Genomic DNA, 24,332 nt, shown 5'->3' with positions numbered 1-24,332 from the left:
TATTCAGATCTCAATGAGACTTTCACTAGATACAAAATTCGAGGCTCAAAATTCTTTCCTTTACAACTTCAAAAACATCAGTGCCTGTTACTGTTGAGAAGTCTGATGGCCATCTGGCTCTTGTACCTTTGTGCGGGATCTTTTCTTTCTCTCTGGAAAAGAAAGTATAATTCTATCTTTGATATTCTCAAATTGTATTATAATGTGTCCAACTGCAGGGTTTCTTATCTTTCCTGTTTTGCACTATTTTGTGAGCTCTTTTCAAATCCAAGGCTTTTCATCTTTCACTTATTATAGAAAATTCTGTCTCCATTATTCTTTTTCAAATATTCCTTCCATTCAGTTTTTATATTGTTCTCTCCTCTGCAACTCCTTATTATCAGATGCCACCACTTGAACATCTAGCTGCCATTTCTTAGCTTTTATGGGTTTTTTTGTCTACCAGTCTTTTGCTGCTGTTTTCTGAGAGAGTTCTTCAAAATGATCTTCCAATTTACTAATTTGTTCTTTTTTTCTTATGATCCCTTGTTCTTGTTTTATATTGCGAATCTATGCCAAAATGGTCCATTTTGTTCTAATGATCGTGCTTCAGTTGGAATATACTGTTCAGCGCATGGTCTTGCCTCTTTAAGAGATGTCTCTCCAAGGGTCTATTTACTTTGCCCTATTCAAGTGCTCGTGGTATCAGTCACTCTGTCTGGTAACCAGTATTGGGGAGGCATCAGAGGTCAGCTGGGTCAGGCCCTAAGGGTTGAAGGGCAGGCATGAGTACCAGGGACGCCCCAGTCACCGCAGAAACAGGCAGGGTCTCATCTCTAAGCCTTTAAGGAGAAGCATGGTTCACAGAAAGCAGGCTAGATTTTTTAACAAAGTAGCTTTGGGGTTTCACTGAGAGGAGGCCCATGAACACATATTCTCTCTCTTTCTCTCTCTCTTTTTTTTTAAAGTTTATTTATTTATTTATTTTAAATTTTTTTTTTCAACGTTTTTATTTATTTATGGGACAGACAGAGACAGAGCATGAACGGGGGAGGGGCAGAGAGAGAGGGAGACACAGAATCGGAAACAGGCTCCAGGCTCTGAGCCATCAGCCCAGAGCCTGACGCGGGGCTCGAACTCACGGACCGTGAGATCGTGACCTGGCTAAAGTCGGATGCTTAACCGACTGCGCCACCCAGGCGCCCCTATTTATTTATTTTGAGAGAGACAGAGACAGTGCGAGTCGGGGAGGGGCAGAGAGAGGGAGACAGAGAATCCCAAGCAGGCTTTGCACCATCAGCGCAGAGCCCCACGCAGGCTTCGAACCCGCGAAACTGCAAGATCATGACCTGAACCGAAACTGAGAGTCAGACGCTTAACCAACTGAGTCCCCCAGGCGCCCCTCCACCTATTTTCCTCATCGCAGTAGGGCTGTCGTCACCATTTCATGAGTAAAGGAGCAGGCAGCGATCGCCTGAAGGTGATGGCAGGGATTGGTCAGTGCAGAATTCAGGAAGATTTTTTTCCCACCTGCTATCCTACTGCTGAATCTGCTCCCCGACCTCTTCTGCTGGGCAGCCTCTGTCCTTCCCCCACACAGATCCACAGATCTGCTCAAAGAGGCTTTGGTCTCGTGTTCTCACAGTTGTTTGTTTATTACTTCCTAGAATCCGTATTTCCCTTTGGCTTCCATAGTTTCTCCAGGGTTGATTTTGGGGTGAGAACCAGCAGTCTTAAGTTACCACCCTGGCCTGAAACGAAATCTCTACTGTGATCCCCAGAATAGCTTGCCCCTACTTTCCTGGGCTTTGCTTCTTGCGTTTGGCTCAACTGCACTGGGAAGGGCCTCATGGCAGACTCTTCCCTTTGACGCTGGTATTTAGCTGAGAAGCCACCAAGCTGAGGGGCCACCCAGAACCCCTGTCTCCTCCTCGCATTGGGCCATCCCACACAGTGTGGTTGTGTCTATAGGCCCAGAGCCACAGGCACAGAGAAGCAAGCACTTGACCTTCTCTCCTGCGCTCAAAAGCAGCCATTGGCCATCACCACCTGCAGGCTCTGCCCTCCCCAGGGAGAATTCTGTTCTGGAGGTCTCGCCTCCTGGCTGTGTGACTTTCAGCCTCAGGTTCTAAGCCTCTGTTACCCATGTGTCAAATGGGGCTAATGATGGATATGAAGTTATTGTCAAACGATGAACAGAATGAAGGATAATGGCAAAGGTGGACCCATTACTGCATACTAAGCCAGCATCCTGGCCTTAGGCTGGCCTGGCTGTGCAACCTATGCTCCCTTCCCCTCCCCAGTTCGTCAGTCAGGGCTCCGAGAGGAGAGACTGGTTGCGTGAAGACACAGGCCGCCTGGCTCAGTCCCTCACAGTCCTGCCTCCCTGGGCCTCTGCCCCCAGTCGTCCAGGCAGAGCATCTGACTGCCTCCTTCTCATCAAGTCTCCCAGGGGACTTGTTCGCCCAGGCCTCAGCCAGTGAGCAACCTGATGCCCCTTCCAAGGGCACTACCACCCCTTTCCATTCACGGCACCCAGGATACCTGAGCCACAGGTATACATGACATTCAAAGTTAATCACCGTGTCCTCTCTCTTCCCGATGCCGCTCGACATGGGGCAGGTGGAGAGTCAGTCCCTCTGGCCCCAACACGACACGGCGCCCCGTTCTGAGTGCCTCCCATGTGACAGGCTAGGATACCCCAGAGGGGGAAGCAGCTTGACAGCACATGAGAATCCACGTAGGAACGTGGCCACGGGGGAGCCTCTGGTTCCATGGTGGGGTTTGGGGGGGGGGTGCGGCGCGCAGAAGCCAGGGAATAATGAGCAAAAGCACATGGCCAGAGTCAGAGAGTAGCCCCAAGCTGGGGAGAAGTGGTCCTCACCTGGGGAACATTCCACCCACTCGCGAGCTGACTGGGAAGCTTCTGGTTGTCACAGTGGGGAGCCCACCGGCACTTGGTGGAATGGGGCCAGGCAAAGCCAGGGTTCGAAGTTCACGTTCAGATTAGATTATGAATCCTCTGTGGATGCAGCTGCCGGAAGCTGCTCCTGGGCCTGACCCTCCCACCACCCTTACAAGGCCTTACTGCGTCCTTCCACGCCCCCTGCCACCACCCCTCCCTCTGACAAGTGGCCAGCAGTGCACCCCCACGAAGCAGGGAAGGCAGCCCCCCCACCCCCTACTCAGGGAGGGCCCCGGGGCCTGGGTCAGCTCAGCCCCCAAAGAGAGCCTTGAAGGGCACCCATGCTTACACCTGTCTCTGCAGACTGGGGTGGGCAAGTCATGAACTCTCTTGCTGGTCCCTGAAAGAACCAGCGTGTCTGTGGTTCCAGAATAAGCTTGGAAAAAGAACCTCATCTACCCCTTGCAAAACTTCTGAAGGCATCTTGGTTTTTCAGAAAGTCTCTTTTCTCACACTTGCTTACCGTGCCCGGGGCCTTAGGAACCAGCTCAGGGAGGTACAAAGCGCATTGGCCGGGGAGTCATGAGAACCGAGCTACGGTCCTCACTGAGGTATTTACAAACTCTGTGACCTTGGGCTGGGCCCTCAATCTCTCTGGGCCCCAGATTCCCCTTCTGTAAAATGGGATGTATTCCTCGACTACCTTGTAGAATAGTAACATGGCTGAAAAATGAAATAAAAGACAAGATAGCAAATGTCTCTCCCTTCTGTGCTCGGACAAGGGTGAGAGAGGCTGCTGCAGGCTGGGCTGAGGAACTTGAGTGGGGAGGAGGTGGCCATGGAAGAAAGACAATGCTTCGGACAACAATGGGTGGAAACAGAACCTGGACAAGGTGTCTCCTTTCCCTGAGGCTGGAACCTGAGATCCTGCATTTAACCTACAGCTCCGGAGGAGGGAGGGAAGGAGGGAGGGGAGAGAGAGAGAGAGAGAGAGAGAGAGAGAGAGAGAACATGAGCCTTTATGCCAGGCCAGTAGCTAGCAGAGGCCCCTGCCCTGGAGGAATGGGAGTGGTCCCCCTAGCCCACCCCAAGCCTGGGTCTAAGCCAGGATTTAAACCCAAGTCTATGTGACTCCAGAGCCCCTGGTCACTTGCAAAGTGAATGCGACTCAGTCCTACCTTTGAGGGGCTCAGTCCAGTGGGGAGATGGACCCGGTGTAGACAAAGGTAGACCACGGGTCTTCTGAACCCAGAGGTGGGAGAAGTCATCAACCTGGGGTGGTGGACAGGGGCTGGCCTCACCTGCCCACTTTGCTTGTCCCTGGAAGTCACGGGCTGTGAGCTCCATGGGGCCAGGAATGCACCTGACTGGTTCATCACTGGCCTGGTACCCAGCACAGGGCACAGGGAATATTGCCACGCAAAAGAACGGACATAAGAATGAACCCAGCTTGAGTCTTGGGTCTTCACATTGCCAAACAATCTCTTTCCTAAAGCTTTGCAACACGCTCCAGTTCCGCCCCCCCCCCCCCCCCTCAAATCTGGAGGACTGTCCCTTTAAGTTCATTGTCTTGCTGATTGGGGTTGTTTCCAGACCTAGTCAGTGAGGGAAGCTCAGGATAATCCAGGTCATTCTCCGTCCTGCATCAGGGAAACCTTTCCATGGGTTCTAGATCGCCAGGGCTGATAGGAGGCAAAACTTTGCCGCCCCGGCCAGCACCTGCCAGGTCAGGCCCAAGCCTGGAGCTGTCGAACCAGGTCACAGCTCCTCATTCCTGAGGATCCTGAGACCCCCTCCTCCTGCCAGGGGTCCTCCTTTCCCCCTTCTGCCCCTAACACTTGCTACCTTACTGTTGTCAGTGTTCCTATCACGGGTGGCAATTTCAGGTCTGTGGGTGTCTCCAGAACTATCCAAGAACTCCCAAAGAACTAGGAAACATGCTTGCACTCTGTACTGCCCACACTGCCATATACAAAGCCTTGCGCAAGGAGGTGCTTAGCAAACCCAGAAGGTGCTCGGGAAACATTTGCATGCGGCTTCCTGGCCCATGACGTCTTGAGTGGCAGTGTTTGGCCTAGCTGCTGTCTGAGTCCCCCACAGCGTTTAGATGCTGACGTGGCGTGGAATCTTAAATTGGCCCAGTCTCTGGGCCACTAATGTTCAGGGAACCTCCAGAAATAGAAGGCACAACTTTCAGCTGTTGTGGCCACGGAAAGAAAATCGTGCTAGTGCTGTCTCAGGCTGGGGAGAGGCCCTTTCTTCTCAGGAGCCTCCTGCAGTTCCTAGAGTGCCATGCCAAACAATGCCAGGCCTTGCCCCCGGCTCCTGGAACTAAGGATACGAGACGAATCGCGATAATAAGCGGCCATGTTGGTTGCACTCTTACCCTGGGCCAGGCTCTGGGCCGTGTTGCCCCAGCCTCGCGGTAACCCCAGAGAAACAGTACTGTGACCGTCACCTTCACTTTACAGAAGAGCAAGCTGAGGTGTGGAGAGGTGAACTAACCCACCCGCGCTCACCCGCCAGCAGGGAGCAGTGCCGCGGCCCAGCCAGCCAGTCGAGGTCTGTTTGTTGAGTGCCTCCTGTGTCCCAGGCCCTGTGCCAGATGTAGGGACACCTCCATGAACAAGACGAAAGAAACTAAGCCTGTCCGCTCTGCTCATGCTCTGAACTGCTCGGAGAGCAGCAGTCAAGCTATCCCTGGAGTTCTTGGGGCAACAGAAGGAGAGGGAGCAAAGCATCAGTGTGTGGAAGGCAGGGAGCACAGGTCCACCACTGCTGCCAGGCCTCCCTGACATGAGTCTGACTGTTCGAGAGATTGGCATGCGTTCGAGAGAGTGTCACAGTTAGCTACTGCTGTGGAACAAAGCAGCCCAAAATCCAGGGACTGAGATATCCACATTCTAGTGTTTCTTACGCTTGTGTGAGTGGACTGGGCTCAGCTGGGCAGTTCCTCTGCGTCCGGCTGGGAGTGCAGTCGGTGCTGACTGTTGTCTGGGGCACCTTGGGCCTCCTTGTGGCCACACGTTCTCCAGGACCTCTCGCTATGTGGTCTCTCCAGCAGGGTAGCCTGGACTCCTTTACCTGGTAATTGACTTCTGAGAGGGTCTAACCGTAATCTCAAATACTAAGCTACATTCCCACTTACCAGCTGAATTACTTTGGGCCAATCCTGTCTGAGCCTCAGTTCCCTCATCTGCAAAATGGGGACTAAATTATGTAATGTGTATGAGGCATGTAGCCGAAGCCTGGTGCATGGTCAGCCCTCAATAAATAAATGTTCTTGTTCCTGTCGATCTAGAAGGATTGTCAGTGCCACAGACCCCCTCAGCGAATCTCCCTGGTTTCACTGGTGGGTCAAACCCTGAGCTAAGTATCAGGAGACTTGAGTTCAAATCCTGCCTCTGCCACCAACTGCCTATGTGCCCTATGACACGGCTCACGCCCTCCGCTTCCCCATGTGTAAAAGAATCCCATCTTGGCCACGTCGCTGTGAGCCTCAGTTCTTAGTGGAAAGTGCTCGGAGAAGTATCTCGTTCTACCCAGACATGCTCTCCTGGGGCACAGGCCCGGGAGCTCCTGAGACCCCCAAACCTCCCACTCTGGTCTTGCTTCATTCTCCATACACGTCTGAGCACGACACCCTCCACTGGGGAGGAAGTAACAGCAAAACTGAGGAGGCCATGAGAAACGACATCTTTTCTGGTAAAAGAGAAAGGGGAAACCCACAGGCCAAGGCAGAAAGTGATGGAGGGAGAGGGAGAGGCCGCGGAGGGTCAGGGAGGGGTGAGGGTCAGCCCCAGACAGGTCGAAAGTCCCCACGGGGAAAAATGCGACCAAACAAAATAAGCCATGCCTCGGATTTCTGCAGTGTTGTGTTGTCGCTTTACAAAATCCACCTGGGTGGTCTCATTGGGTTCTTTCAACAGCCCCGTGAGGGAGATAGTGTGGCCCTCGTTTTACCGACAAGGGAGCTGAGGCTGAGACAGAGCCAGGGGTGGCCTTCGGTCACACAGCTAACTGGCGGCACCTCCGGGACTACCTTCTTGGTTGTCAGAGGGGCTGAGAGAAGTGACACAGGGCACGTCCTTCACTGCTGTTCCCGGGGCTCAGTAGGTACTTGCTGTGCGAAGGGAGGTGGCTGGAAATGCCGCGTGGGTCACAGCCAGGGAGACTGTGAGTCCCGGGAAGGGGGACGTAGACCTAATTGGGGAAGCAGCAGTGCAGCCACGGAAAAGTTTCCACCAAAGAAAAGTGAAAATGGAGGGAAGAGCCGAGGAACATTTAGACGCGGACCAAACACCAGGCCTCTGCTTCTGGAAGAGGCCAAGCGGGAACAGCAAAGAGCTCCCGGGGCCCCAAGTCCTTTCCCTTAGCTGGACACAGCCTGCCTGCTCCACCTCATGGTGGTGGGGTAGGGAGAGGACACTGGGGTTTCACTGTCCCGGGAGGGTCCTTCCCTCGAGCAGGGGGCCTCAGACCTGGATTCACGTGGGAGCACCTAGAGGCACCTACCATCCCGCGCCCGGACCTCCAGAGGCAGAGCGGGATGGTTAAAAACTTCTGGAAGTGATTTTGTGCGCAGGCAGGATGGAGAACCACTGAGGGAAGGACAGGGACTGAGAGAGGCTGGTAATGGGGGTGAGGCGGAGAAGAAAGCAGGGAAGCAGGAGAGGAGGACAGAGAAGGGGGGTGGGCAGACATGGGAGCCAGAGAGGTGAGGGGCGGGAAGAGCGAGTGAGGCTGGCCCGAGGACTCCCTGGGGACTAGGCCGGCTCTTCCCATGTGAAAGCCTCTGGACGGCCCTGGTCCCTGGCGTCCACGCTCCCTGTCCCCTGACCCCAGCCTCACCTGACCGTCTGCTTCTTCCTGTTCCCTCCTCCTGGGGCTCCTTCTGGGAAGCACTGAATGTGATCAGTTCTGGAAAGGGCAACCCCTGATCAATCCCGGAAAGGGCACCCTAAGCTGTGCCCCGGGGCCCATCCTGTGGAGTCTCATCGGCAGACCCGGCTGCCGACGCCCCGCTCCCCGGCCCGCCCGGACTCCCCTGCTCTCTGTGCATCAAGGGCCCGTGACGACCAGCTTGGTGTTCCTGTCACCCCGTGACCCGGTAAACCGCACCCCAGTCACTAGGCAAGTCCGTGCCTAGGGGTAGGCAAGCAGAAGTCTCAAGCAGCCTCCTTGTCTGGGTCCCTTTTCCTCGAGATGACTTCTGCTGATCCTTCGTGGTCACTTTGTTAATGTCACTGCTCAACACCCCTCCCTGTCACGGTCCCACTTCCACAGTCATGTCCTTTTTCTCCTAATCTGTCTCTCCTTCCAAAGCCCAAGATCCCACCCACACACCCTCAGGTGGACCAAACACCACTGCCCCCTTCATCCCAGGGAAACCGAAACCTTGGAGATTCCCCAGGCCTCTCCCCTCAGCACCGTGGCTAATGAGTTGGGCCTGAATTCACGATCTGGCTTATTTCCCTGCAGCTCAATTAAAAGCAACTTCATTAAGGAAACCACATACTTGGCCAAGCTCGAGGCATCCAGACAGCAGGGCAGAAGCTGCTTAATGAGGCCTGCGGGCCCGGGGCCGGGCTTGCCCACTCATCCTGCCCACCTTCTGTGTCCATGGCCTCCAAAATCCTCCCCAGGCCCAGCTCAGAACCCTCTCCCTCCTCAGCCTCCACCCCCTCTCTTTCCGCTGCTTCTCCCTCCCTCACCTGCCCACTCCAGCCGAATCCTCCCCGGGACTGAAGAGAGGGATGTGGGGCCATTTTCCCGAGACAGGTCTGTCCACATCGGGTATTGACCTGCCAAGCTGGCCCGGTGCCTCCCAGTCCCCCTTGTCCCCAGTCTGGGTGAAGGAAGCTTCAGAATGGCTTGCGGGGCGAGTTCTCAGAGCCACCCCACTCCCCACCCCGCCCCTGCCGCCCCTGAGCCTGCTCAGCCACCACCAACAGAGTTCTCTGAATCATGTTACCCCTGTGAGACCTGGCTTCTCGAAAAAGAGAACACAGGAGCAGCCTCTTGGGCTGGAGTATTCAGTGAATTAGTGCATCTAAAGCATTCAGACCCCCTGCATAATGAAAAGTTCTCTCTAAATGGCAGCTCTGATTAAGATTACTATCGTTACTATTTATTTCTAGCCTATCGAGCAGTCTGGCTTTGGTGGGGTAGAAACATGAAACAAATTTAAAAGTCACCACCTTCCACCTTTTCTGTCAAAATCCCCCTGGATACCATCTCTTCACGGCTTCAGGAACAGACCTCAGAGCTTTCTGGTCATTCTCAGTCATCCAAAAGTCCGGTCCAGAAAGGTCTGCTATTCCAGCCTGACACCTCGCTTCTGTCAGGCTTGTGGTGGCTCGGCACATGGAGTGGGGCAGAACGCCGGCTCAGGCCCTCCACATCTACCCCCTGCAGCCCGGGTCCCCTTCCTGAAGGGTCAGCCAGGGTCCCCTTCCTGAAGGTGCCTCAGTCTCTCTGAACAACTCTCCCGGCAAGGTGCCGCAAAAACACCGTGCCTAGGATATGACCGTGGCCAACTTTCCCTTCCCCAGTCTTCTTTACATCCCAGGAAGAAGGAGGGCTAGGGTGGTGGTCGGGTGGGGGGTGGCGGCAGCAGGCCCTCAGGGAAGCCCTGAGGGAGGTGCCTGCCTCTCTCTCAGCAGCTGTCTTTAGACCATGGGGTACTTAGCACCCTTGGCCCCGGCTTTGGGCCCACAGTGCCATTTCTAGGGCATCAGGAAAAATCCCACTCAGCTTCCTGCTCATCATTATTAATCGATTTAATGATGAAGCCAAGACAGAAGTGGTGAGAGTAAATTTAGAAACAGGGAATTGGAACCAGGCTGTCCCTCTTCTGTGGGCCTGACCCTGATCACAGCTGAGATCTGTCCCCAAAGTTAACATCACCCGTGGGAGGGGTGATTTGACCTTAATGGGGGAGCCCAGGACCTCCCACTCAAAGCAGAGCCTGGACTGGCCAGTGTGATTCTGGCAGGAGAGAGCTGGAAGCTTACAACTCCACTCAGCGCGCAGCAAAAAACAAGCCCACTCCCACAATCCTTGCTGTTCCCCCGGAGCCCAGCCTCCCCCGCCCGGCTGCACCACCCACTCCAGAGCATGCCCGAGGCGTTGGGCTGAGAGTCAGAAGTCCTGGTCAGCCCTCGGTTCTTCCACTTACCATATGACCTTGGGAAGGTCATTAGACTTCTCTGTGTGCCATCTTTGAAAGAGGAATGGGTCACAAGGTGCTGGTTGGAATTAAATGAGATTCTAGATGTGAAACTTATTCCTGTGGAGCACTGGGCCGATGTGAAGGGCTACCTTTAAGGAATCCCCCTCCTGCTCCTCATAGCCCTCCCTGTCATTTCCATTTAAGACCACAGCTGTCTTTCTCTCTTCCTAGACCTTCCGGTGGCCAGTGGCCAGCAGCATTGACAGCAATGAGATACTGGAGATTCAGATCTTCAACTATAGCAAAGTCTTCAGCAACAAGTAAGTGTGGGGTGGGAGAGGTGGGGCCCTAAGGGGCTGGGGGCCTGCCCTTCTCCTTGGGCTGCTCTCTCCTTTGGGTTTAAAAGGCGACTCACACCCCCAGCCTACCCCGGATTGATCATCAAAGACCCCTCTCCTTGCCCTCTCATGCTGTCCTCAGAGTCTTTCAGCCCTCCCAACCATTGTCAACCAAGAACACCCTATCCTCCCTTTCACCCTTTCTGTCCCCAGCCCCGCCTCAGCTTCTTGTCCCCTTCTGTAAGTCTCCCCATTTACACCATCCTGGGTGACAGTTACCCAGCAGAGGAGTTAATATAATGGCAGATAATATAATGGGCCTCTGTATCCTTGAGGACAAACTTGTCATACCCGGGCAGGACGAGAGGTTCTGAGGCAGTTTGGTGTGGTGGTTTGGGAGTCAGGCAAGCCTCACCTCAGATTTCCAGTTCAGTCATCTATTGTGTGACCCAGAACTGGTTATATAACCTCTCTGTGTTTGATGTATTCACGTGTAGAAAGGGTAGGTACTTATCTCAAAGGAAGCTGTGAGAATTAAAGGATATAGATGTCCATTCATTCATTCCCCAAATGTTAACTAAGTGCCCACTGTGTGTCAGGCACTGAACTAGGTGCTGAGGATAGCGAGTGCCTGCCCTCATGGAGCTTACATTCTTCAATGAACACGCCTATGACATGAGCACAATCACTACAAAGGGTTCAGTAAAAGTAGTGCCCATCCTTCTCAGAATTCAGAATGACTTGAGGAGTCTGGAATGGTGGCTGCACATAAGAAATGTAAAGTCCCATTTGGGGGGTCAAAAACCAATTGCTTTTATACCAGCTAGAGGGTGTCATGGCTGAAGAGCAACATGTCCAGAAAAACATGGAAATACTACTCACTGAGAGTGCATTACTCAACAGCGGGAGGAGACTACAAATAAAAAAAGGGGGGACATAATCCTAGGTAATTTTAATAGAAGGAGGACAATCAGAGCAGGGGTGTTGAGAGAGGAGGGTTCCAATGCCCTCATGCTGGTTGGAGAGAATACCAGTAGTCAGCTCTTTGTGGTTGCCAAGGGAAGGGACTTTAAATCTGACAAGAGGATGAGAACTGGAGGAGAAAACCATAGAGGACATGTTCATCCATCTATATATCTATCCTTCTGTCCATCCTTCCATCCAACCTTCTGTCCATTCTTCCATCCCTCCATCCTTCCATCCATCCTTCCATCCATCCTTCCGTCTATCCTTCGGTCCGTCCTTCCATCTATTCATCCATCCATCCATCCATCCATCCACCCATCCATCCACCCACTCTTCTAGTCACTCACCAAACACTTACTGAGCAAATATTCTGTACCAGACAGACACTGTGGTGGTCGCTAGAGGTACTAAAATGAGAGACTAAGTCACCATGCCTGTTCCCCAAGAAAGTTTTCTGCCATTTCCAGAGGCAGGACCAGGACGAGGGTGCATTGCTGGGAGACAGTAGACAGCTGAAAGGTAGCTTGAGCTCTCCAACCAATGAGCTCTTGGGAAGTAATGAGCTCCCCATTACTGGGAAAGGCCAAGCAGAGAGTGGACCATGATGTTGTAGGGGGGTGTTGGATTGAGATGGGCTGAACAACATAGACTTCAAGGATTCTGTGGTTTTTATTGGAAGCCCATGACATCTCAGCTGAGCATGGGATATGGCAATTTCAGCCTGCTGGCAGGCCCACAGGGGAGAAATTTAGGGCAGAGAGGCCTCCCCTTGGCCTCTTGGGGTGGCACATCATTCAGGCAGCTCTGGTATCCACAAGAGAAGTTAGTGAGATACCCCACCAGGGGCCCCCAAGAGGAAGCAAAACCTTCTTCCCTGGGATAAGACATCAGGTGACCTGTGAGGACAGAAGAAATAGGAACAGAGAAGGGCCCACACGCAGACCGAAGTGGGTGTGGAAAACGAAGAATTGGAAGCTGGGGGCCAGGAGAGACATCCAGGCACCCCAGCAAGGACCCACACGCAGATGTCAGAGCTTCCAGAAGCTTCAGAAGTCAGCCAGGGCAACCCTTGCTGCACAGGTAGGGAAACTGAATCTCAGAGAGGCTAGTGAGGCCACTGGACAGTGAAAGGGCCGGGGTAAGGCTCTCTGTTTCCTCGTCTCCTTCCTAATCCTGGACCTTCCAGAAACCAGGATTTGTGAGCAGCGATTGTAGAAGCTACAGACATGAAAGAGATCGGTACGTTGTTTCCAGCGAAGCTGCTAGACAGCCCCCAAAATGCTGGAAACCCTTAGAAATAGCCAAATCCTGGCTACAAACAGATCGAAGAATATTTGTTAAATTGAGAAACTGAACACCATCCCAGTGAGTACACCGAAACTTCAGGCTTCAATTAGTTGTTCTAAGATGCCAGAGGAGACAGAGGAGAGATTCTTTTTTTTAAATTTTTTTTTCAACGTTTATTTATTTTTGGGACAGAGAGAGACACAGAGCATGAACGGGCGAGGGGCAGAGAGAGAGGGAGACACAGAATCGGAAACAGGCTCCAGGCTCTGAGCCATCAGCCCAGAGCCCGACGCGGGGCTCGAACTCACAGACCGCGAGATCGTGACCTGGCTGAAGTCGGACGCTTAACCGACTGCGCCACCCAGGCGCCCCAGACAGAGGAGAGATTCTAACCTAATTCTCCCCTCTTCCTCCCTGACCCACCCACGAGGAGGCAGGAAACCCCTCCCAGGGAGGTCTGGGCCTGAAGGGAGAGGGTCCTCTCATTTCCTCGGAAAGCCCATGGAATGTTGAAACACTGTTGGCTACAGGGCTGGGATGGGGAAAGGGGTGCCCGTCTCGTGGAGAGCACAGACAGAGCCCATCCTGACACAGGCCAGCTTGGGGGCCGGCGTGGGAGGGCAAGGTACTCCGAGTCGGGTGGGGCCCAGGTCTGCCCACCCTGCAGTTGCCAGTCTGCTTCCCAAGGGGCAGCCGAACGGAGGGGAAGCCTCTGGGGTTCGCACCGGGCTCACCAGCCAGCAAAGCCACACCTGCCATACCTGGCCCCGGGCAGGCCCCCAATTACTTTGTGGAATGAATGAATGAATGAATAAATGCCCCCATGGGGTCAGGAGGCAGAAGGTATGCAGGGTGGAAGGGTCTGGAAGCAGAAATCCAAATGGCCTTTCTTCCCTGAAGAACTCATGGCACCCTCCAGGGTGAGAGCCAGGTCACATGATTGAGGCAATCGGGGAAACTGAGGTAAAGGAAGCTGGGATGAGAAACAGGATTCATGGCCCTGAGCCCATTACCACCTATCTCAGAGAAAGACTTGCTCTAGAAGTAGAGGGTGGCTTGGACACTGGCCCCTTACCCAGTGGCTGTAGGGGCTTCCAGGAGGAAGAGACATGGTAGGTCTGCCTGGCCCACCTTGAACGAGGTCGTCCTTCAGGAACCGTGGGCCTCCTGTGAGAACAAGGTGCTGGGTCCACAGGATCTTGTGTGTCCCCCTTCACCTGTCCAGAACTATCCAGAACCTTTGGGGCGGGGGGATGGCCTGATGCAGGTGCCAGTCTCCTGGGACTTCTGAATAATTCAGGAGCCAGGAGAGCAGTGGAGGCCTGGCCAGACCTTGGGCACTTGACACGGGCTCCCAGGGGGAAAGCAATGAATTATTGACAGGCCCTGGTGCCTGGTTGCCGCTCTATTGTGGTCAGTCTGTGGACCCATTCATGCCTGAGGCCCCCTCCCTGCTGGCTAATTATCCAGGAATTCTGCCCCCGCCAGGCCTACCTGGCCACTCCGTGGAGGCCAGCCCAGCCTCCTGGGGGGGGGGGGGGGTGACATGGGCTCTGCAGGGGGTGCCTTTTTGTGAAAGGTAACTTGCATGGGCCACATAAGCATGATTTTCAGAGGACAGAACATCAGGTCCCAGGTCCTTCATCTAACAGTCTTGGGGGAAACTGAGGCCCAGAAAGGGCTCTTACCCAGGATCACACGGCAGGGTCAGGGCAGAGGTGATCTTCAACCCAGACCTCCCGACCCCCGGGCCAGTGCTCCTGTCCTTTCACAGGACAAACGGCCTCACACCTCCACTTCCCAGGGAAAGGACGCTGCATGTGTCCAAGGGCACATGACCCCACCCTGCCTCGTCACCCTGGGCCCCCTCTCCTAGGCGGCCCCTCCATGCTGACCCACCCAGGGGAGAAGAGGCAACAGGCCGACCTCATGAGTTTGCAGCTGGGAGAACAAAGGGCAGGACAGGGTGGTCTCTGGGGTCACCACACAGGCCACAGCTGGGGCTTCCTGCATTAGCTCCTTCCCCAGAGAGTGTTTATGGAGGGAGCTGAGGGGTGGCATTCGGTCGGAAGCAGTATTAGGACACTTGTGTTAAAACTGTGTTTTCAGGGGCGCCTGGGTGGCGCAGTCGGTTAAGCGTCCGACTTCAGCCAGGTCACGATCTCGCGGTCCGTGAGTTCGAGCCCCGCGTCGGGCTCTGGGCTGATGGCTCGGAGCCTGGAGCCTGTTTCCGATTCTGTGTCTCCCTCTCTCTCTGCCCCTCCCCCGTTCATGCTCTGTCTCTCTCTGTCCCAAAAATAAATAAACTTAAAAAAAAAAAATTAAAAAAACAAAACAAAACTGTGTTTTCAAAGCGGGCACCCCGGTGTTGCTTAGAACGGTGTGTTACGGATGGACCCACACAAAAAAGCAAAGTTTTATAAAAACGCTTCCCTTCATACTTTACTTACGACTGGGATAATAGCAATTGTCCTTTTCAAAGAAGACTATTTTTTATTTTCATTTGGAGGAGGTTGGGGGACACTGTTAGGAGTGAACCACCCTCCCCAGCCCCAAGCCACCCCCTGGGTCCCAGGGTCCCAGCCCCACCCTCTGGGCACAGACAGACCCTCGCTCTGTGAGGCTGTGCACCTGCCCGCAGAGCCCATCCTGCAGAGAAGACCAGCACTGCCTGGGCCCTCCAGACAGCAAGCCCTACACTCAGGGGAGGGAGGAGGTCCAGGTGTCTGAGTGAGGCAGTGTCGGAGGAATTTCACTTGAATGCTCTCACCGCCACCCAGTGAAGCGGGTAGTGCCACCTCCTTTGGAGAGCCGTGGGGCTCAGAGAGGTTGGAGAGCTAGCCAAAGTCACACAGCCGTCAGGTGGTGGAATCTCCCCCCTTAGATCCTGCAAGGTGAGCCCACTTCTATCTGACTCCAGAGCCCAGGCTCTATCCACTGTCTACACTGCTTCTGTTAAGGATGGCACTGAGTCTGTGTGTGGACAAGGCTTAGACCAAGAGTGGGGAATTTGCCAAGAGGTGGACCTTGGCTCACTGTGGGGTTAAAGCAGTGAGAGCAGCCGTGGAGTAGTGAGATCCCCGTCACAGGGTGTCTAGCAGGGGCTGGAGACTGCATGTCAGGGAGGATGCTGAGGGACCCTCCTGAACAAAATGCTGGACAAGCCTTCCTCTTGGGCCCTCCAAGTCCAAGGTCTGAGACTGACCTTAGTTAGCACCACCCTGCCCCCTGGGGGTGTCTTGCCACATTACAGCATGTCTGCTGATCCTCTGCGGTGCTAGGAGCGTCTTCTAGGAAAGTTGTGCCTGAGTATCCACAGCTCCCCCAGGTTCCCCCCCACCCCCGCCGCCCCCACCTCGATCCCACCCCGGCACTTCTCCTCTCTGGGCACTGCTCAAGCCGGGGAGAGGCCAGGACCCAGCCAGGGAGGAGGCGTCTGCTGGGCTGGGTCTGAGAAGCACCTAGAAGCCTGGTAAGGGGTCTCCAGTAGAGGAATGGTATGAACAGTCTCACCCTCAAGAAGGTAGAACAGCCGGCCGAGAGGGCTCTGAGCTCCAGGGGGAAGCATTTCATATTTATCCACGGTGGCTGCTCCCACCACTTCCCCTCCTCACACAGAAAGGAGGCCCTTTTTAAAAAAAAAATATGTATATATATAGTGTTCACCCTCCGTGTTCCTCAGGAGAGTACAGACATCAGATACGTCCATTAAAGTCAGAATTCACCTGATGCCTCACCTGGTTCGAAATTGCCATCGGTTAACGGAGTCCCTTCCTGCTTTCTCGGCCTCGCCTTCCTTCCTCCGTGAATCAAGGGCGGCACCGGGTGATCCCAAGGCCCCCTCTGGCTCTCACGCGCTGCAGGTGCTCCCCTCGGTCTCTGCCCTTTCAACCAGAAATGGTGTGCACATTTTAATCTACCCCATATGGAATCACCACGTGAGGACATCTCTCCGACTACCCTGTTCTCTCCCAGAGCAATAACCTTCAAACCGCAGGGTGAAATGGGGTTCGAGTCAACTCGATCAGCATTTATTAGGCACCCACTGCTGGTCATTAATTCAGCCAGCAGATACTGAGATCTCCTGTGTGCTGCGAAACTCAAATAGGGGCTGGAAATAGGAAACATGGCCCCTGCCCCGGAGAGGCTCAACGTATAGCAACACCCCTTGATATCAACCAGATTGTTTCTGGAATGCTGACTGTGACAGAATGCTAGACGCTCTGGTGAGAACTTGGCACCGAGGCTCTCAGCCCTCTAAACGGCTCTGGGAAGCAGGGATTTTAGTAGCTCACCTTAGGAGAACACAGATGGAGAGAGCTTAAATTGTCAGGGAAAGCAGGGAACTGGCTGGCGGCAGAGTTGGGCTTCAAGTCCCCGCCTCCGACTGCAAGACTGAACTCTTCACAGCCCTGCACTTTGTCTGGGAATATGGGGATCCTGCCACCAGATGGACCCTTGCCCTCAATGGGCTTGCAGAAGGCAGGTGTGGGCATTGCTGACTAAACGGGACCAGTGAGCCAGTGGTGTTGGGGCGGGTAGAGACCTTGATGGTGGTTAGGGCGGCGGAAGGGGGAGGTACTGCTCGTGGACCCTTCCCGGTAGCCTCCACACTGGGCATCTGGGCAGGGGCTCGGCTGAACCCCAACTCCACAAGCCAGGGGGTACCCTGCCCCCAGTCTGTGGACATCCCCCCAGGGGGTTCTCTGCCCACGAGCGCCAGGGAAATGGGTCTCACACAGACAACCACTCACACTGGTCGGGGTCACGTACGCTCCTGGACACACTGCCCTGGCCAGGACCAGCCCTGGCTCTGGGGCCACCTTCTCCAAGCTTAGCCTGGAGCCTGAGTGAGCCCTCTGTCTCTCCAGCCCGGTCCCCAGCCAACCACAGCCTCCTGGGATGGGAGCTCCTCTCTCATGTGACGTGGCCATGCCCCCTCTCCCATCCACAGGCTGATCGGGACCTTCCGCATGGTGCTGCAGAAAGTGGTGGAGGAGAAGCGCGTGGAGGTGACCGACACACTGATCGATGACAACAATGCTATCATCAAGGTGGGTTTGCCCCAGAAAGTCCCTGGACTTGCCCTTTGTGGGGTCCCCTGGGGGCCACACGGGGTGGTCTGGGGGATGCTCCTAATGGATGGAGAGGTGAGGCAGGAAGAAGAGACTCAGGTCAGACTGCCAGAATCCCTCTGCCAGGGGTGGGGTGTAGCCAGAGCCCTGGGCTCGGGGTCTGCCGTCCCAGGTCCCACAGCCCTTCCTGCGGTGAGAGCACAAGACAAGGGGGACTAGGACATCCCCTCCCTTCTCCACTGAGCAGCTCAGGAATCGCCACAGGGGCCTCTCCCTTCACCCGAGGGCCAGGCTGAGCCCTCCTGGCCACTCCAGGGCGTGATCTTCACTCTGGATGCCTGCCTTAGGAGCCTCCCTAAGACCGGCCATTCTGCGAGGATGGGGACCTTGTTTCTATTCCTGTTGTCACCTCCCATCTCAGCACCTCCAACACGAACACACGCGTACGAACAACGCACAGTCTGTGGGCACTCGGCACCTGTTCTAACAAAGGAAAGAAATGAGCTCATCTGGATGCCCCGATCCCAGACTCTGCTCTGATGCGTTTGTCCCCTTCGGCTGACTCATGCCCACTCAACAGGCAGGGACACAGCCCCTGCGCACGGACCGCGGTTGGGCCACCAACTGTGGGACTTGGGCAGGCTGCCTATCCTCTGCAAAGTGAGCCAAATTATAGTATCTGCTCCACAGGAATTGTCCGAGGATTAGAAGAGAATATACAGATAGTGCTTAGAAGAGCTAAGCAAGACTTGGGATAAGTCAGAATAGCCTCAGAAGGCAGGGCGGCAGCCACGGGGGAGCCAGAATGGGAGGAGCGCCAAGGGCGGAACGGACGTTCCCACGGTGCCTTTGTACCTCAGGATACTTCCTTGCAGAGGACAGGAGGGCACTTGAGACTTCTCAGCTGGGCCCCAACCAGGCCGTTCTCTCCAGGGGCAGAGGTGGGCAGGGGGGCTTCCCAAAGTCAGGGGAGCTCAGCCACCCCAGCAGGGAGGCGGGGTGCAGAACAAGTTACGGTCACCAGTGGGAGGAAGTGAGAGGAGAGAGAACAGAGGAAGCGGGCAGAGACGAGCAGGCAGCACGGACCATGTTCTGTATTTCTAGAATCGGGTTTAGGAATTTAGCAGAGGACAGGCCTCACAGATTATCTAGTGCACCTACCACCCACCTCTGCCACTCATTTTGTGGATGGGAGCCCTGAGGTCCTGGATGGGGAACGAATTTAGTCAAGGTCAGACGGCTGGTCAACAGCAGAGCTGACACCGGGACCCAGGGCTTCCAATTCCAGGCCACCATTTTGCCAGCACAACATACCTGGTCCCATCCAAAGGGCCACATTGGCTCAGCGGGAAGGCCATGAGGCTTGGAGTCAGTCTGGCTCAGCTCATACCACTTTCTAGCTGTGTGACTTCAAGCAAGTAATTTACCCTCTCGGAAATGTTAGGTAGGATACGTTGAAGTGTTGAGAAGATCAAATGAGGTTTGAGCTGAGCCTGGCTCAGGCCTATAAAATGAGTTTACAGTAAAGCATCTTAGCATGACATCTAGAACAGCGAGGGCTTTTCCTTCGACTCCCCCCCCCCCCGGAAAATCGTTCGGAAGCCCACGTGCCGAGCGAAGGCTGCCTGTGTGGGTCGCCAGAGCAAGCCAACCCCCAATCTCTGAGGGAGGGCAAGTGCATCTGGGAGGCATACTGACACCCGTGCAGGTTGAGGAAGGAACTAGAATGAGTCTTCCCTGTGCACCGGGGAGAAACTAGAGCTGAAAGGAGGCAAGTGGCCCCAGGACCCAGAGCAAGAGGCCTTCCCAGGATTCTCGGGCACACAGCCTGGGCCCAGGTGGGCGCTCCACTTTTCCCCAGAGAAAAAGCCCAGAGCGACCCCCAAGTCCCTTCTCCAGAGCAGGAGTGTCAGATGAACAGGAAGATGTGCCGACCCCATGCCTTGGGAGGTGTCCGGGGGTCCCCTCTCCTGGAGGCACGTCCTGCTCACATCCCATCTCGGGCTCGCATCAGGAGTGAGAGCAGGGCAGCCCCGCTTCTGAGGACGAGGGGGGGACCTCTAGCACTGGGGACACTGAATGATATTCTTCGTAGACAGGGGGCCCAGAGAGCCTACTGCCGTCTGGGCTCAGCTTGTCCCGGGCGCGCCCTCCACCTTGGGCACCAGGGAGGAGTAGAGCCAAGTGCAGCAGGACCAGGGGCCAGAACCCGTTAAGCGGACTGAGTCTGTGAGTCTCAGTCTTTCTGAGCCTCAGTTTTCTTATCTGTAAAATGGGAGGTGGGGGGAGGCTAATACGCACTTTGCCTTCCTCTGGCCGTGGGGGAGGAAGTGAAAGCACTTTGTAAACATCACAAGGAGTGCGCGGGATGGTCCTTGCTATTGCTGTACCCTCGCTCACCACCCGCCCCTCTCCCTCCAGACCAGCCTGTGCGTGGAGGTCCGATATCAGGCCACAGATGGCACGGTGGGCTCCTGGGATGATGGAGACTTCCTGGGGGATGAGTCCCTTCATGAGGAAGAGAAGGACAGCCAGGAGACGGATGGACTGCTCCCTGGCTCCCGCCCCAGCTCCCGGACACCAGGCGAGAAGAGCTTCCGGAGGTAAGAGGCTGGGCCCTCTGGCCTCCCACCACCCCCAAAGACACTGGGAGGATTCCTGGGCCTTGGTTCCCCACGAAGGGCCCTCTCGGCATGACTGGGCTCAGTGGACAGGGCTGAGTTGCTGGAGAGACATACACGAAGCAGGAGTGTATTTCTACAGGGCCCTCGACACCTGTTCGCCCACCCCAGGTTCACTGGGGGGGGGGGGGGCAGGGTATCTGGGATCAGGCTGAGGGGCCCGGCCTCCTGCTCCCCTGAGGGAGGACTTGAGGGAAAGAGGCCAGACCCCTGCCTCCTGACAGAATGGGTGAAGCAGACAGGAGGGGGCCCTAACCTTTTGGGTTCAAGACCCAGAAGTGCCAGACCAGCCCCAGGCAGCCCGCCGTCCACCCTGGCCCCAGGCAGGCCCAAGAGAGGGAGGCCTTTTCCTGCCGGGGTGAAGCCAAAGGTCCTGGTCGGGACCCAGCCTCTCTCTTGTTGAGAAGAGTGTGTCCTGACACCCTCAGTGTCTAGGATTCACCCCTGCGATGTCCTACCACACACGGGTGTCAGGAAGCTGCGTCCAGGCCTGCTCATTCCAAATGCAGGACTTGTCCCCAAAAGGAAATGCAATGACATTACTCTTAGAACTCCGAGAGACAGACCCTAAGTTAGTAAAATGTTGGCTACGGATTCCTAGCCTGCTGGGAATAACGTGCAAAATGCAGGTAAGTCAGTGGCACCTCTAAAGTTTTAGAGAAGGGGACCCCTTCCCGGTGATCGTTCCCTCCAATCTCCTGCCCTTTGCTTTCCAAAAAAATGTATTCAGTCCCTGTTCTGAAAAAAACCACCTATGTAAATCAAGGTAATTGAATTGATATGTTTTTGTTAGACGAATGTGCTTTTCTTCTTTGTACTTGAGCCACTCCTCTCGGGCCACACACACTATACAAGCTTAAGACCCTGGGAGCCAGGTCAGGTAACAAGGTCAAAGGGACCATGCGTGTGACAAATACAGCGGACGTTGGCTCCAGGCCAGCCGGGGGAGGGGTGGCATCACCCACTCCAGCTGGGAGGGAGCCTATCCTCCTTAGACTCTGGCCAGCCGGATGGAGAGGGCATGCAATTTGGCCTCAGGAGACTCAGGTCTGAGTCCCAACTCTGCCTCCAACCAGTCTTGTGGCTCTCGGCCGGTCACATACCCTCTTTCCTGTCTCTCCTAACCTGTAAAATGGGACCCAGAACAATGAGAACGCTCCCCCCATCCTGCCATTAGGAGAGACGAAAGGACCACAGGGGGACAGGTTGTAACTGGGGTGCCGAGTGCTGCCCCACATAAGGGCTGGGGACAGACAGGCTCTTGGCAGCTGGACAATGCAAAGGGTCAGGAATCAGGCTGGAAATGGTGATGGGAGCCAGAAGACGCTGATGCAGAGGGCACCAACCCCTCCCAATCCTCTGTCCCCACGAAGGAAGAGCACGCAGGGACTGTTGGGGACTCTGCAGCTAGGCTCTAGGAGGGGGAGCAAGACTGGAAGCCAGGTGACAGCCAACAATTGAAGGGAAGGAGCACCGGCTCTGAATCAGGGAAGCTAAGTTCCATTTGGCCCCATCCTGGCTGCCACTAACTAAGCCGAATGACAGTGAGCGAATCCCCTACCCCTCTGGGCCAATTACAGGAACGGGTTATGTATCCTGGCCGCTCTAAAACTGTGATGTCCCGAGGGACCCAGTGATACTCTGGAGCTCATGAGTAGCACCAGTGTGAAACAGCTGTCTGGGAGCTCTTGACAGCCGAGGGCCACCCTCTGTGGCTACTGTGGCTCGGGGCTCACGAGAAGGGGCCAGGAGGCTGACAGATGGGGCTTGAGTGGAGGCAGTAGAACAAAGTGAGGGGCTTTGGTCCCCAGACCAGCAGAGGGCCTCTCCTATCCTCCCTCAACCTGGCTCAGGGTTTCCCCACCTCTCCCTGGTTTCAGTGGCCTCTCCTAGGGCAGCAGCAGGAGGAAGGGTTTTTGTTGTTGTTGTTGTGTGTGTGTGTGTTTTTTAAGTTTACTTATTTATTTTGAGAGAGACAGAGAGATAGGCAGACAGAGAATCCCAAGCAGGCTCTACGCTGTCAGCGCGGGGCTTGAACTCACAAACTTGTGAGATCGTGACCTGAGCCAAAATCAAGAGTCGGATGCTTCACCGATCGAGCCACGCAGGCGCCCCAGGAGGGAGGATTTTATCTGGGATTGGGAATTGGGAGAGGGTGACAACCGCGGTCAGAGCCCCCTTGTCTTCCAGATGCCACCGCCCTGTGTTGGAGGGGCTTTGTGAGGGAGCGTACGGTTCCCCTGCTGTCGCGGGGGCCACTGGCCCAGACGCTGAGAGCACCTGGGGGTCGGTGCCCTTGCCAGGCCTAGCCACGCAGCCAGCAGGCCGGGTGGGGGGAAGAGGTGAGAACATTCGGGGAGGGCCCTTTGCTGGTGAGGAGAAGGTAGAACAGCTTTAGAGCATGTGGGCTCATCCTACGGCTTAATTCTGGCTGCATGTAAAGGGCATGTGAGCTCTGGGTCAAGGAGTGTGGGTGCTACAGGAACCCGATAGTTGGCCTTGCAGCCCGAGGTGTTATGTCTCACCCTCGTCTCACAAGTACCAACCAGCCAGGTCTGTCAGCTCTGGAGCCTGGGAGAAAGCCACCATCTTCCGGACTGGTGAGCCCTCCAGACAGGCTTTGGTCAACAAAGGGACGGAGGAGGAAAGGGATATATGTGCCTAGCCTCTGACCCCGAGCAAAGTCTTCCTTCCCCACATCTGCCCCTTGCCCTCCGTTCATTCCTAAAAAGGCCCACCCCTTCAAAGATCAAGGTGCTCAGTCTACTAGGCGCCTGTCTTGTCTTTCCTCTGGCCACCCAGCAGCAGCAGGAAACCCTCATTGCTAGCGAACAGCAGTGTCTCACCTGGTCTTCTGGATCCACAGGGGTCTGGGGTGGGAATCCATTCCTTCCCGTCCAACATGGCTCCGTAGGGTGCTTGCTGGAGGGCGGAGGGGGGCCCGGTGGAGTGAATGGGCAGGAAACAGCCTTGGCCTTGGACTGGCAGGGACTCTTCCATGGATGACAGAGGAGGCTGATGTGGGGAGGTCCTGGTGAGCCCACACTTCTCCCTCTGGGGCCTGGGCACCCCCCAGCTGGGCTCCAGCCATCTGCTCTCACTACCCCAGAACAGGTCTTGGCAGAGGTACTCACTTAAGGGAACTCACTCTGAAGGCCTTAAGTATCTTCCTGGAAATTTCTCCCATGTGACCTCAGGGAATGTCTGCCAGGCACCTCCGCCTGAGCACCCCCCCAGTCCCCAGCCCGACACCAGTAGCCCATTAACCCTTTCCTCCCACGGTTCCATCAATCCCAGGCCCCAGTCAGTCTCGTGCCCTCTGAGCCACTCTGCCTACTTCTCTAGTCTCTGCCCCCAACCGGGGGCCTCCGATTTTGGCCAGGTTTCTGTAAAATACCCTGGGAATGTTCCAGAGGCAATGCGATGACGTGGAGAGACACAGGGCTCAAATCCCGGCTCTGGTCTCCGGAGCTACACTTGCCCACCTGTGAGAGGGGCATCAGGGACGTGAGGATCAAATGACATGCTTCATGTGAGTCGCCCACCGCAGCACCCGGCGTGTGGTGGTGCTCAGCCAGTGCCTGATGCCTTCCTCCTTCCTTTCCAGTCTCCGTGACCTGCCCCGGTCCCTGAAGGGAAAGGAGACTTCGGCCCAGCACGAGCGTGCACACACTTATCAGCGCCGCTCAGGTGCATGTGTCTTTGTGACACCAGGTTGCCGCACACACCGCTGGCTTCTGGGCTCCGTTGCTGATGCGGCTCTAGGAGCCACATCCAGAGGGATGGAAAGGAGGCCCAGCTTTAATGGTGCAGCTTCTCTTAGGGCTTTCCTGCGGATTTCCTCTATTCTGCGACTCTCTCCTTATTTTCTCCATCTGCCTGGCCCTCCTGCCCTCCACGGCCCCACCCCCTTCCGCCCAGCCCCCC

General features: G+C 55.4%; 1 protein-coding gene across 7 annotated transcripts in view; it reads left to right on the top strand.

Moving 5' to 3' along the window:
- Positions 1-24,332, top strand: part of OTOF (otoferlin) — a 93,907-nt gene that overhangs the window by 20,077 nt on the left and 49,498 nt on the right. For all 7 annotated transcript variants that reach the window (XM_086700186.1, XM_086700185.1, XM_086700179.1 and 4 more), the window contains 3 exons: positions 10,290-10,378; positions 17,604-17,703; positions 20,146-20,327. In XM_086700186.1, the coding sequence (XP_086556312.1) occupies positions 10,290-10,378; positions 17,604-17,703; positions 20,146-20,327 (371 nt within the window). The remainder of the gene's footprint in view (positions 1-10,289; positions 10,379-17,603; positions 17,704-20,145; positions 20,328-24,332) is intronic.

The sequence above is a fragment of the Puma concolor genome, chromosome A3 (genome assembly GCF_028749965.1).
Source record: "Puma concolor isolate L17-30 chromosome A3, mPumCon1.1.hap2, whole genome shotgun sequence".
In the NCBI taxonomy this organism is placed as follows: domain Eukaryota; kingdom Metazoa; phylum Chordata; class Mammalia; order Carnivora; family Felidae; genus Puma; species Puma concolor.
The sequence above is the reverse complement of the archived record's forward strand: the minus strand, read 5'-3'. Positions and strand labels throughout refer to the sequence as shown.